At 33.2% G+C, this 13,727-nt stretch overlaps 1 protein-coding gene across 1 annotated transcript in view; it reads left to right on the top strand.

The window, feature by feature from the left end:
- The window catches only part of ADGRV1 (adhesion G protein-coupled receptor V1), a 503,044-nt gene that overhangs the window by 309,012 nt on the left and 180,305 nt on the right, over positions 1 to 13,727 (top strand). Inside the window, exon 85 of the mRNA XM_081054450.1 lies at positions 12,206 to 12,322. Within this exon, the coding sequence (XP_080910576.1) occupies positions 12,206 to 12,322 (117 nt within the window). The remainder of the gene's footprint in view (positions 1 to 12,205; positions 12,323 to 13,727) is intronic.

The following is a 13,727-nucleotide window of genomic DNA, read 5'->3' as shown; positions in this document are numbered from 1 at the left end:
CAGATAGTGAAGACTCTTGACAATTCATAAACATCCTGATGTTTCCACTTCAACAACAGAATTAAAACACAGTTCAAATTGATCAAAATGAGAAACTTGTAGGAAACTGTGACTTCATTTATACCATAGAATCCTGTGTTTCTTTAAAATATGATTTTATTGACTTCCAAGTTACTTACCAGTTGAAAATAAATGTAGCCTTCAAGTGCTAGCTGTTTATCAACCTGTTCAGATTGATGTAACTAATTGCACCTATTTGAACAAATTACCCATGCTTACTTTATGACAGACACTGACATAAAAATTTACACTTATTAATATTTCTAATCTTCACAACAATCCTATAGGGTAGATACTACCATGTTTCCCTGAAAATAAGACCTAGCCAAACAATCAGCTCTAATGCGTCTTTTAGAGCAAAAATTAATATAAGACCCGGTATTATAGTATATTATTCTATATTATGTAAGACTGGGTCTTATAGTAAAATAAGACTGGGTATTATATTAATTTTTGCTCCAAAAGATGCATTAGAGCTGATTGTCTCGCTAGGTCTTATTTTTGGGGAAACATGGTATATTTATCATTTTTATTTATACATGATAAAAGAGAGGCACAGAGAGTAATTTTCCCAAGTTCATACAACTGATAAGAAATAGAGCCATTCTGGCTCAGAGCTCATGACCTTAATCACTATATCATATTGCTATTTTTGTTTTATTCATGAAATGACTGGGGGATTTGAGCCTCTCAGAGCCCTGTAATTTCAAATATTAAATGCCTTTGGCAGATTCTTGTGACCCACTGAAATGAAATCTACATTTGTGGCCTCAGATTCTTCCAAAGATCTTCTGAAACGGTAAAACATGCTAGCCTAAATTCTACTATTCTGGCCCTTTCCTTCGTTCCATCACACAATGAGCTTTGTTTGCAGGATCTAGAGTACAGCGTCGTTGAGTGAGTGGTGCAGTGAAGAAATCTAGGCACACCCACATGATCTTTCGATTTGAATAAAATGTCAAATCTTAGTTTTTATTTCCATGATAGATTTATGATGTATGATAAAAGAACTCAGCTGGTTAACATTATACTAATCTTCTCAGGTTACTTATAGGGAAGTGATTAGGTCCTTTAATTCTTGTGGGCTGGCTAATTAGATCCTATAAATTGCTGTAATACCTCAGACAGCCTCCACTCTGGATCATAAGTGCTCAGTTTCTTTCAAGAGGGCCACGTGCTCTGTATGTAGAGCATACTTCATTTATTTGAGCTGTCTTTTCTAAAGATTACATATCCCTCACCAGAGTTGGTTCAGTCATGTCACTTTCCAGGTATCCTGCTGTTGCTCTCAACCTTGCCATGCATCTATTTTACTACCAATGAATGTAGTGACCTCTATGAAATTACAGATCAAGTCAGTGCAAATTGCCCAGCTCTTAAAGAATATAAATTCAAGTGAAAAGTTTAAAAAGTTGTGTGTAAAAATGTAACTGTTTAATTTAATTTGAAGTAAAAATATAAATTGAAACAAATTAGCCATCAAAATGTGTGCCTTTCCTTCATAATAATTGTTATAATTTTCTTGCATAATTCTAAATGGGGAAATGGTACAAAGACTAACGTAAGAGAGAAGGGTATGGTAATGGTGGTAGGCAATTTATTGCATTTTTTATTTATTAAAAATCTAGATAAAAGAGAACAGCTCTTTTTTCTTTAAAGGCTTGTAGAAATGTGTTTAGTTTTTCTACTTCTGAATAAAGTTTTGCTCATGTTCATTTAATTTTAACTACGCCGGTAGACTGATCAAGTAATTATAGTAATAATTAAAAAGTACTTTATATTTTAAAAATATTGAGGTAACTGTTAAGTTGAAGTTGATTTTTAATAACTGAATATATCAAATATCCAAGTATTATGTAAAACATAAGGCCTTTTTTCCAAACTTTTTTTTTTTTTTTTAACTTAAGCCTCACTTTCCTTCTCTATAAAATAAAGGCAGTGATCTCTCAATTTTATGGGTTATTTCAGGATAAGATGAAATAATGTCTTCTAGGGCATTTAGCACAGTAACTGGCACATAATAACCATTTATTATATGGTAATTATTATTATCATTATTACTGATAAAAATAAGTTAGTACTTCTTTGGCTGTGATACATGATGAAAAAGACCAGTGTTGGTGTTAATGAATGACTCATAAAGACCTGGTTTTCAGAGAGAAAATTGCCTTTTAGAGAAAAAAAATAAAAACAATAAAATACCTCCAAAAAATTTCTAAAATGAAGGCTAAACTTTTTTTTTTTGGGGGGGGGCAGGGCAGAGGGGTAAATTCTACTACTGTCTTTTACAGAATGACCTTTTAAAATGCCTTTTATCTGTAGGTGGCAGATATCCCAAAAGTCTAGTTTAGCAAAGATGAGCTGGGAAAAAAATTTATATGTGTATAGACAAGAGGTTTTTGGTTTTTTTTTTAAGTAAGAATTGATGACATTTGATTGACTGACTTATTTTAAATGATATACTAAAACAAATAACTTAATCTGACTGTATGCATTCTCAATCTTTACCTGCTTCTGACTCTAATAGCTACTGATTTTCTTAATGGTGTGTGTTTGTATACTTTGATTGTTAGATGTGGTGAGAAAGTAACATTTAATGTTCTGACAGTAACTTGTAGCATCGCTAGGAGATCTGTGCCCTATGTTATTTACAGCAGCATGGACAAGGATACACTAAAGATAGGACGTTTGCAGGATGTGGCATTTGAAAGCTATATGATGGTTCGTTTTTGTACTGTGTTTTTACTATGGCAACTATAAAAATGTAATAATGATAAAAACTGTTCAGACCGGTTTCTGACACTCAGTAGTTGCCAAAAACAATTACATTGCATAAAACACCTCCCTGATACATCTAAGACATTCAGAGTCATATTTAGTTTAGCTTTTAGGGGCCTTTGATTTCACATATTATATAACAGTCAAAATAAGTATAAAATTTACGGAGTTGGGATTTTTTTGAGACAGAGAGAGAGGAGAGGAGAGGAGAGGGGAGGGGAGGGGAGGGGAGGGGGGGAGGGGAAGGAAGGAAGGAAGGAAGGAAGGAAGGAAGGAAGGAAGGAAGGAAGGAAGGAAGGAAAGAAAGAAAGAAAGAAAGAAAGAAAGAAAGAAAGAAAGAAAGAAAGAAAGAAAGAAAGAAAGAAAGAGAAAAAGGAAGGGGAAAAGGAAGGGAAAAAGAAAGAGGAAGGAAGAGAGGAAGGGAGATAGGAAGGGAAGGAAAGAAAGAAGGGAGGGAGGGAGAAAGGGTGGGGGGGGGAGAGAGAGAGAGAGAGAGAGAGAGAGAGAGAGAGAGAGAGAGAGAGAGGGAGAGAGGGAAGCCATGGAAGTGAGCCTAACAGATTTTACTTTCCTGGACATGAAAACCATAGGAAGCCTATCCAAGAATGTTTCGTCTTCTAGCCAGTGTGGGAAAAAAGGAATTGCTGTGTGAAATTGGTGAAAATGTTAATGTTAAGTTATAATGTTAAGTAAGATATTTTTAATAATAGTGAAAAGTAAGATTTGGTGTTGACAAAATATGCCTGATACAAACATTCTCTTAAGGGATAGGGTGAAAAAGATGCTAGTCCAGAAAAAAAAAAGTAGTAAACATACTATGTGATCACCAGGTAATGAAAATATACAAGAAATCAAGTATGGCATTATTCCAAGTGCTTTGTTTATATTAACATGTTCCAGGCAATCTTTAGTGAGCATAATTAAGTAGGAGAAAATGATATCCTTTCCTTAGAGTAACTTTTTTTCATTTCTGGCTTCTACCCTATTACATAAGGAATTGAAGATTATCACAAGGTTCTATTGGTGTTTTATGTGTAATGCTTTGTTAAAGTTCTTACAATGTTAAGTGTTTCTTTAAATAATTTTAAAAGTTGTGCAGATAATGTTGATAAAGGTTAAACAAAAGGGAGTCTGTCACCACAGAATTGCATTAGTGTCACTGAAATGTCATTATACTTGTGAATGCCACGATCATTGGCAATGCCACAGTGGCCAGTGCATCAGCAGTAGGCAAAAGTATCTTTGTCTTTAGCATCAGATTCAAGTTATACACAATTTTCTACTCAAAGGGATTTTACAGAAATAAATGCTGTATAAGTAGCAGAGATAATTTAGATCTCAACATTTTGTGATTTTCTTTTTAAGTAACTTAAAATACCTTGCTTTTATCATTAAAACTAATGTTTAAAATAGCTTACTCGTTAGCTAACTTCAAAAGAAGAGAGTATAAAACTTTTTGTGGTCAGGAAGCTAAGTGGATTAGAAAATGTGAGCTATAAAAATTTATAAAATAAAGTATATGGATAATTTGGATTCAAATGCTTTTTAGTTGAGCTCAAGACAGAGCACTATAGTAATGGTAAATATTTTAATTGAGGGAAAGATAGAATACTAATAACAAGATCCAAAAGGTATAAAATACCTACTAGATTCTGCTTCAAGCCAAGATGAAATAGCAAGGGCCAGATTAACCCTCAAATCTGAAACTAATAAAAAAAATGGGAAAACGTATGAAACAGTTTTCAATAGACTAGACACAAGGCAATGAAGGATAGGGATCCCTGTGGTATGGGATACAAGCAAGGTAAGCTTAACAATTGCCTTGGAATAGTGCCTTATAAGGTTTTCCAGGTGTTAGGTGGTGGCACAAGGAGGAAAAACCCAGTTGGAGTTCAGCAAACTAACAGAACTGAAGAGACAAGGTGAGAGTCTGGGGAAAACAAGATGGCTAGAATTTTCAGGACACGGTACTCGGGGAAAAAATACACAGAGAAGAACTCTGGAGTTATGCAGAGAGTTCTTAGTATTCAGCTGAGGACTGATTAGCCTGTGTATGTGAGAAAATTACCAAGGCCAGAGAAAGAGTCACCTGAAAGGATAAAATGAAACAATGCCAAGTGCTGTCATAGGGCCAAGGATAGTGTCTGTTCCTGCTAGTTAGACTGAAAAACCTCAAGATTCACAAGTGATTGAGTAACACACAGAAGGGTCTTGCCTCAGTCCTGCGGAATGGTGGCCTGGGCACTATATCCTGCCTAACAAATTTTAACAGCAAGAATTGAAAAAAATTATACTACTTCCAAGTGCATCTTAGGACAAAGCTCAAAAATATTAATAAGAATACAAATATCCAACATCCAAAGAAGTCAAATCACAATGTCTGATATTTAACAAAAAATTACAATACATGGCAGAAAGCAAGACAATATAACACATAAATAGAAAATTAAATCACTAATAATGAACTTTTACAGATGTTAGAATTGACAGAGTAGAATATTAATACAGTTATTATAGCTGAATTCCATGTGTTCAAAAAATTAAGTAGAAATGAACTAAATTAAACTTTTAGAAATGAAAACTACAATGTGTGAGAAGAAAAATACACAGGATGGGATTAATAGCAGTTTAGAAATAGAAGAAAAAAATAAGAAAATTTGAAAACATAGTGATATAAACTATTTAAAATGAAAATAGAAGAGAGGATCAAAATAAATCAAGTACCAATGAGCTATGAGGGGGAAATTAATGGTTTCATAAATGTATAATTGGGGTGCCATAAAGAGAGGTGAATAGAACGTGGTTGAAAAAGAGCATTTGAAAAAAATAATGATTTTAAAATATCCAAATTTTTAGAAGCTGTAAGCCTACAGATTCAAGAACCTCAATGAATCCCCAGTAGACCCCAGACAGAAGTGTAAAAAATCTCTACCAAGGGACATCATGGTCAAATTGCTCAAAACCAGTAATAAATGTTAAAAGCAACAAAAAGTAAAAGAAAAAAAAGAAAAATTACATACAGAGGAAGAAACATAAGAATTACAATAGATTTCTTCTCAGAAATAGTCCAAGTGAGGAGACAGTGGAACACCATGTCCTGAAGGAGAATGAAACCTGTCAATCGAACTATCTTTCAAAATAAAGGTTAAATAAAAATGTTTTATAATATACAAAAACTGAAAGAAAATATCACTAGATAATTTTCACAGATGTGACAAATAAAAATCAAATAGCAAGATGATAGAATTAAATTTCAGCACACAAAATCACATTAAATGCAACCAGTCAAAATATGCCATTTAAAAGGAGATTTTCAAACTAAATAAAAAGCAAGATACAACTATATGCTGACTACAAGAAACATTTCCAATATAAAGACATAATAGGTTGAAAATAAAAAGATGGAAAACTTTTGGGTTGACTATATTAGCATCAAAGTAGATTTCAGAGCAAAGAATAATACCAGAAAGAAATAAGGATATTCCAAAATGATTAAAGGGTCATTTTATTGAGAGGATATAGTAATTTTAAATATCCGTGTACTTAATAACAGAGCTTCCAAATATTCCACACAAAACCTGATAGAATTGCAAGGAAAAATTGACAGATCCAAAGTTATAGTTGGGAATTTAAAGCATTCTTTTTCAGTAATTGATAGAAAAATAAGAACAGAAAATCAGTAATAATGTAGAATGTTTTTTAAATGTTATCATCCAACTTGATCTAATTGAGATTTATGGAACACTCCACCCAACAACACTAGAATACACATTTTTATCAAGTGCACGTGGAATACAGGCTAGTAAATTCAAAATGGTTAAAGTCATACAGAGCATGTCCTCTGACCACAATGAGATTAAATTAGAAACCAACAACAGAAAGATAGTTGGAACATCCTCAAATATTTGGAAACTAATTAATAAAAATAATCCATGGGTCAAAAAAGAAATCAATAGAAAACTTTCAAAGTATTTTGAACTGAATGAAAATGAAAGCATCAAAAGTAAAACAATTTTTACACTAAAAGTACATAGAGGAAATAGATAATAAAGAGTAGAACAGATATCAATGAAATAGAAAGATCTTAAAAGGATAGCTGGGGGCAGCCAGATGGCTCAGATAGTTAGAGCATGAGCTCTTAGCAACAAGGTTGTCAGTTCAGTTCCTGCATGGGAGGGTGGGCTGCTCTCCCTGCAACTAAAGATTGAAAACGGTGACCGGACTTGGAGATGAGCTGCGCCCTCCCGCAACTAGATTGAAGGACAATGACTTGGAGCTGATGGGCCCTGGAGAAACATACTGTTCCCCAATATCCCCCAATAAATTTTTTTTTAAAAAAAGGATAGCAAGGAATATTATATATAATTTTATACCAATCAATTTGCTAATTTCAGTGAAATAGTCAAATTCTTTAAAAGGCACATATTACCAAAACTCATTCAAGAAGAAATAGGTTACTTGAATAGCACAATATCTATTAAAGAAATTAAATTTATATTTAAAAATCTTCCCACTTAGAAAACTTAATATAATTTTACCGGTGAATTTTACTAAACATTTAAGGAAAATACAATAGAAGTTCTACACAAATTCTTCCAGAAAATTGAAAAAGAGGAAAACTTCCCATCTCAGTCTCTGAAACCAGAATTACTCTGATAAAAATATGAGACAAAAACATTACAAGAAAGAAAATGCCAACCAGTTGTCCTCATGAACATTGATGGAGACATTCTTAATACAATTTTAGTAAATCAAAAGGATAATAAATCACAACAAAGTGGTAACTATTCCCAGCAATGCAAGGTTGGTTTAATATTCAAACATTAATCGATGTAATTTATCACATTAACAAAAATTGAATCATATTTTTACAATCTTAATAGACAAATAGCATTTGCTAAAATTTAGTATCCATTCCTGATAAAAACTCTCAAAAAGGAGTAATGTAGGGGAACTTCATCTGATAAGGCATCTACAAAACAAAAACAAAAAAAATAGCAAAATGCAAATTAACAGCACACTGAGGAACTACTGTGTACCTATTAGACATGCTAAAATCTTAAAAACTAACTCACCATAACAAGTTTTAGTGAGAATGTGGAGCAACTGGCCACTTACACATTGCCGGGGAGAGTGTAAAATGTTACTTTGGAGAATATAAAGTGTTACCACTTTGGAAAATAATTTATCAATTTTTTAAAATATTAATTTCACAGTCACCATATAATCCAGCTATTCCTCCCCTAGATATTTACTCAAGATAAATGAAAACATATGTCCATACAAAGACTTGTACATTCAAGACAGCTTTATTTGTCAAGATCAAAAACTGGAAACAACCCAAATATCCATCAACATATGAAAGGACACATAATTGGAATACTACTCAACAATAAAAAGAGAATGAACTATTGATACATTATTTTGGATGACTTTCAAAATAATTAGGCTGAGTGAAATACACTAGAGAAAAAAAGAGTACATATGATTCCAGTTCCATAAAATTCTAGTAAATGCAAACTTATGTGTAGTGATAGAAAACAGGTTGCTTGGGAGATGTGAGAAGCCATGGTGTGGGGAAGTATGAGGAAGGTCACGAGGAAACTTTTAGGGATGATGTACATGTTAATTATTTTGATTGTGATGATGGTTTCATAGGTGTGTATATGTGTCAAAGCTCATGAATTCATACACTTTATGTGCCATTTATTATCTGTCAATCATACTTCAATAAGGCTGTTTTAGAAAACACTATGCTTAAAATCCATGGTAGGGTCTTTACAGGATAGTGAATACTAGCTATGTTTTCTTTTTTAAGAAATATATTTCAAAATAATTATACTAGACGATAAGATTGAATTGTTGTCTTTTTGAAGTTGGCAGTTTTCAAAAAGATTAAGGCTGATTTTTTATCTCTTGGAGTTGACAGTATCCAAGAGATTAAGGCAGATTTTATCTAAGAATTGGGAAAACGGGCTCATAAGAAAACCAGTCCTTATGTTAATAAAATCCTGTTTTAAAAATTCACAGGAGGAAAAAGGTTGTTTATGGTTGAAAGAAATAGCCGTATATTCATAATAGTGTTGACATTTCAATCATGCCTTGAAAAATGGACATGATTTTTAACAGAGGAAGATGAGAAACAGAAATTCTAGCTAGAAGGAAGAATGAGAACAAATGCAAAGAGTTGAGAGATGATGGAACATGTTTTATGGAATAACAATCAGTGTAGTTAGAGTAGAACTTTTGGAAGGTCTTGTGGAAAATAAGCTTCAGAAGAAAAGGTGGGGCAGATGGGACTTGTAGGCCAAGCCAAAGCAATTCTGTTTGCTCCTTGAATATTTCTTTGACTCTCACAAGCAGAACTAATCAATCTTGGCACTGCATCCTCCTGATAATTTACTCCATATCTGTCATATTTTATTGCATCATGTGTCTAGCTTTGCCTTTAGACACTCTCCTACTCGTGAGGACAATATTTGGCTCATTGTAAATGCTCAGTAACAAGTACTGTGCTACTTTAAAAAAAAATAAGGAAAGTCTAAGAGTCTATCATGATCAGAGTAGGCATGTGGAATTTGAACTGGTCTTATAAAAATGGAGAAGGTTTTAGTTAAGATGGAGAGTAGAAAGATCATTTCATAGACAGAGGAATGAGAATGCCCATAAGTGTGTTTGTGTGTGTATGCGGTGGGGGCAGTATGTATTAAGGAATACTGAGAATTGAGGTTTACAAGAAAAATTTATTATTATTATTATTTAGCCCAACCGAGCAGAGATACATGACACACACACACACACACACACACACACACACACACATATATATATAAATATATATGTATATAATACATATATATACTTGAAAAGTATATATGTATTTGAAAGAAAGGAAAGAAAAGAAAAAACTATTTGCCCCCTTTTTCATTTCTTCCCTTAACTGTTATACTAGAGTTCTAATCAACCAGAAGAAGTAAAAAATTTTCTAAGTTATTAACAAAATATATCAGATACACTCTTTTGGTAAATATATTTTTCTTTTCTCTTTAAGTAAAATGGATGTATGTTATATCAATATAGAATTAAGAATAGTATTATATTCCCTATTGCATTATATTCTATTGCTATCATGAACGTATGGTGGACCATGGGTTAAAAAGAATTGAGAAAAAGTGAACTTGAATTTCAGCCCTTTGAGATAGGACTTGTGCTTGATTTAGCTTTGTAGTCAGTAGCATGGTGTTCTAGAAAGAACTCTGGTCTTACAAAGGAGAACACCAGGATTTGAATCCCACTTCAAAACTTCTCCAATGACCCTTAAACAACTTAATTACCCTGTCATATCCTCTTTCATCATTTATTAAATTGGGATAAAAACATTAATGCTTCACGTCATTAATATGAGGGACACACACACAAACACACACACACACACACACACACAACATGGAGTACCTTGCCAGTGCACAGTAGTTTTCTGCCATCATATTCTTCATCTTGCATAGATAGCATAATGCTTTGTAGATGATAGGTATTCAAACACTTACTGAATGAATCAATACATGAATGACTGAGAACCTTTGTAAATTTTCTGGGTTTTTTTTCCTTACCGTATTCAACTTAATGCATCCAGAAAACTGACTGTGAAAATAATCTTTTTCCTGGTCATCTCTATGTGTTTGAGTAAAAGAACAATGATACAGCTTCATCTTTTTTTAATTTATGTCTCTCAAAGATGTGTGAACTAAATATGCTAGGAGATTTTATTTTATTTTACTTTAACCATTTAATTTTTGTTTTAATTCAATTTAATTTAATTTTAGATAGGCCTGGTCACATGTACAAGCTGGTTCTCGAAGTATTCTTAGCTCATCCCTGTGGTAGCAGTGTGCATTGTGACTCCTCAGCTTTCTCTTCTTGACTTATCTCCCATATAGACAAAAGTATTTCTCATAATTCTGAGAACATTCTGGACAAATGTTCATAGTTTACAAAAGTAGATTGGTCTTCCTATAATTTAGAAAAAGACATTAAAACATAATAAAATGTGAAGTCATACCTTAAGAATGGAATGTGGGGTGTTAAAACTGTATTCTGAAAGTAAATACAGTTTTAAACAATATCCTGTACTAATTTCATTCAAAGAAAATAAGATCAAAAAGAGTAGTAATTATTTACATTAGCATACCATTTATAAATAATTTCATAGAATGCTTAAAGTTAGGGTTATTCCATTACAATTTGGATTACATTCTTATTTTACATAGCAAACTGTTCAGATTGATCAGAACAAAACTTCAGCACAATCCATATTATAGAATCTGAATTAGAGAGACTCAAATTTATTGTAGGTGCACGTATACAGACTTTATGGAAATAGATGCCATTTTGTGAAAAGAAAGAACATGAAATGGTAAAATTATTCCTTTTTTTTTTTGGCTGAATCTCACAGTTCTGTGTTGCTAAGATCTTTTGGTTATTGTGCTGAGTGTTCAATGGATATTTGTGATATTTGTGGACTTTAGGAAGGTTAAATTTATGACCTATAATAGTTTACAATTTAGAAGTTAGAGCTAAAATCTAGGAATATCTAAGAATGTTTATCTAAGCTCTAATCACTCAAAAGCTATTTTGTGATATGTTCTGGAAAGACAAATTTGTTTATTTTTTCATGGACCTCATTCGTACATCATAAATAAGCAAATTATAGAGAATGTTAGAAGGTAATAAGTCTGTTTTTTGTTTTTTTTTTGTTTTTAAAAAAGAAAAGTATGGGAAAGGAATCATGTGGGTGGGAAGGAAAAAAGGAAAGGGTACAATTTTAAATAGTATGGTTAAGAGAGGCCTCATTGTGAATGCTACTTTTGAACAAAAGTTTGAGAGCCGTTGAAATAAAAACACACGGATTAATTTTAGGATTTGAAATTTTAATTTGCTGAGAATTAAACAAGAGGATGCACGTGAGGGTAAAGTCAGAGCTTTTACTTCTTTTCTCTCCTATTAGCTTTGGCTTAAACAAAGAATGGTATTTCCACTCTTGTTTCTCTTTTCTATTTAGCTAAAATACATGTATTTCATGGCATTTTTGTCCAACAATGATTCGAACAATGTTTACTTTGAGAATTTCCTCTTCACAGCCCCAAGCAACATGTAGCATAAATTCACATAATTTATTGTTTCTTAGAAATATAAAAATCTATGTATTGCCATTTTTAGAAGACTTAGTCATTTCAGGCTGGGCAGCAAATCAACTTATTGTCCCTTTGAGTCATTGAATCATAGATTCTGATGAGACACAGTTTATTTTCTGAATATTCTTGATTGATTTTTAGCATGATTTTGAAATGAAAGTATTTATTTCTTACAGATTGTGTTTCTGGCATCTGCATATGCAAGTCCCCAACTCACTGATGAGAGCTGTTCCGCCGTGGCTGCTGTCACACATTACCTGTATCTTTGCCAGTTTAGCTGGATGTTCATTCAGGTTGGTACCTCATTCCCTCCCCACACCCCTGCCCCACCCCTTCAACTTTCCAATGAATCAAGATGGAGTGGTCTTCTTATCTGATATTCTTTATACTGAAATGAAAGTAATTGCATCACTGCATTCCCAGGAGATCATTCAAGAAAAACCTTGTAAGCTGTGCAACATTAGAGAGAACAGCAAATTTGAGGAAATGAAAAGAAATCTAGTAGGGTTGGAAACAAGGGAGTGGTAGGATATGAGGCTTGTGATGTGAGCCATCCGCTAAGGCACAGAAAGAAATCTGAACTTTTTTCTAGGGGAAGTCATAGAATTATTTTAAGCAAGGGAGTGACATGACAAGATTCGGATTTTAGAACTATCTCCCTGTTTGTAGTGAATTGGAGACAGGAAATAGTTGACATGGAGGCAAATTATGTAGCACTAGCTATATCCAGGGGAGAGAACATGGTGGTGTGAACCAGGAAGGTGGCAGAAGAAGCAAAGGGAAGTGGACAACTTTTGAGATTTTTTGTTTTCTACGTAGAACTATAGGAGGTAGTGGTTGGTTATGAAGAATGCAGAAGGTGGAACCAAGGATATTTCCCAAGTTTCTGGTATAAGTGGATGGTGGATGGTTGTATTGAACTGAAATAATCATCACTGAAGATTGAAGGAAAGATGATGGAGTTTTTTGTTTGTTTAGGACACACTCAATGAGGAAATCCTGTGAGACCAATGGGGACTTTAAGAAAAGTGGGATAGACAGAACTAAATCTCAGATTAGAGGCACACACTATAGAAATACATTAGAAAATTGTTGACTTAGAGTTGTAAAATGGAACCATTGTTTTGAAAGAGATCTCTTTGGGAGACAGTACAGAGTGAGACCTGAGGAGTCATACATACTCTCCTGAGACACTAGTAAATGTTAGAGAGATTTGAACTCTCCTTTTCTGACTAAAATCCCAAATTCTTTCTATTGTCCTATGCTGATTTTCTTGATAAAGAGTCTAATGTAAGAATTGGATCCACTACAGCAGTATAAATGTTGCTAATTGGCTCCACTGAAATACTGCCTTTGATAATGCTTTCTACAAAATGGTATTGCTAAATCTTTCATGTGATAGAAATAATTACATATGTGTTTCTGAGTACGCATGAAAACTATTTTATGCACACGGATAAATTCAGGCACTTGCATATTCTTTTTTTCTTTGAATTAGAAGAATGTGGGATTTCCACCATATAGAAATATTGAAAGAAAGTGAGGCGGTATTATTATGAAAGAATACCATAAAGACTCAAGGAAGGGACATTTTCCCAGGTATGATATTATAGCTGTGGGAGCTAAAGGAGAAGAGAACTGAACTATTAGAACTATTAGTTAATAGAACTCGTTGGAACTATTGGAGCCCTGCATCTG

The sequence above is a fragment of the Rhinolophus hipposideros genome, assembly GCF_964194185.1.
Source record: "Rhinolophus hipposideros genome assembly, chromosome: 7".
In the NCBI taxonomy this organism is placed as follows: Eukaryota; Metazoa; Chordata; class Mammalia; order Chiroptera; family Rhinolophidae; genus Rhinolophus; species Rhinolophus hipposideros.
The sequence above is the reverse complement of the archived record's forward strand: the minus strand, read 5'-3'. Positions and strand labels throughout refer to the sequence as shown.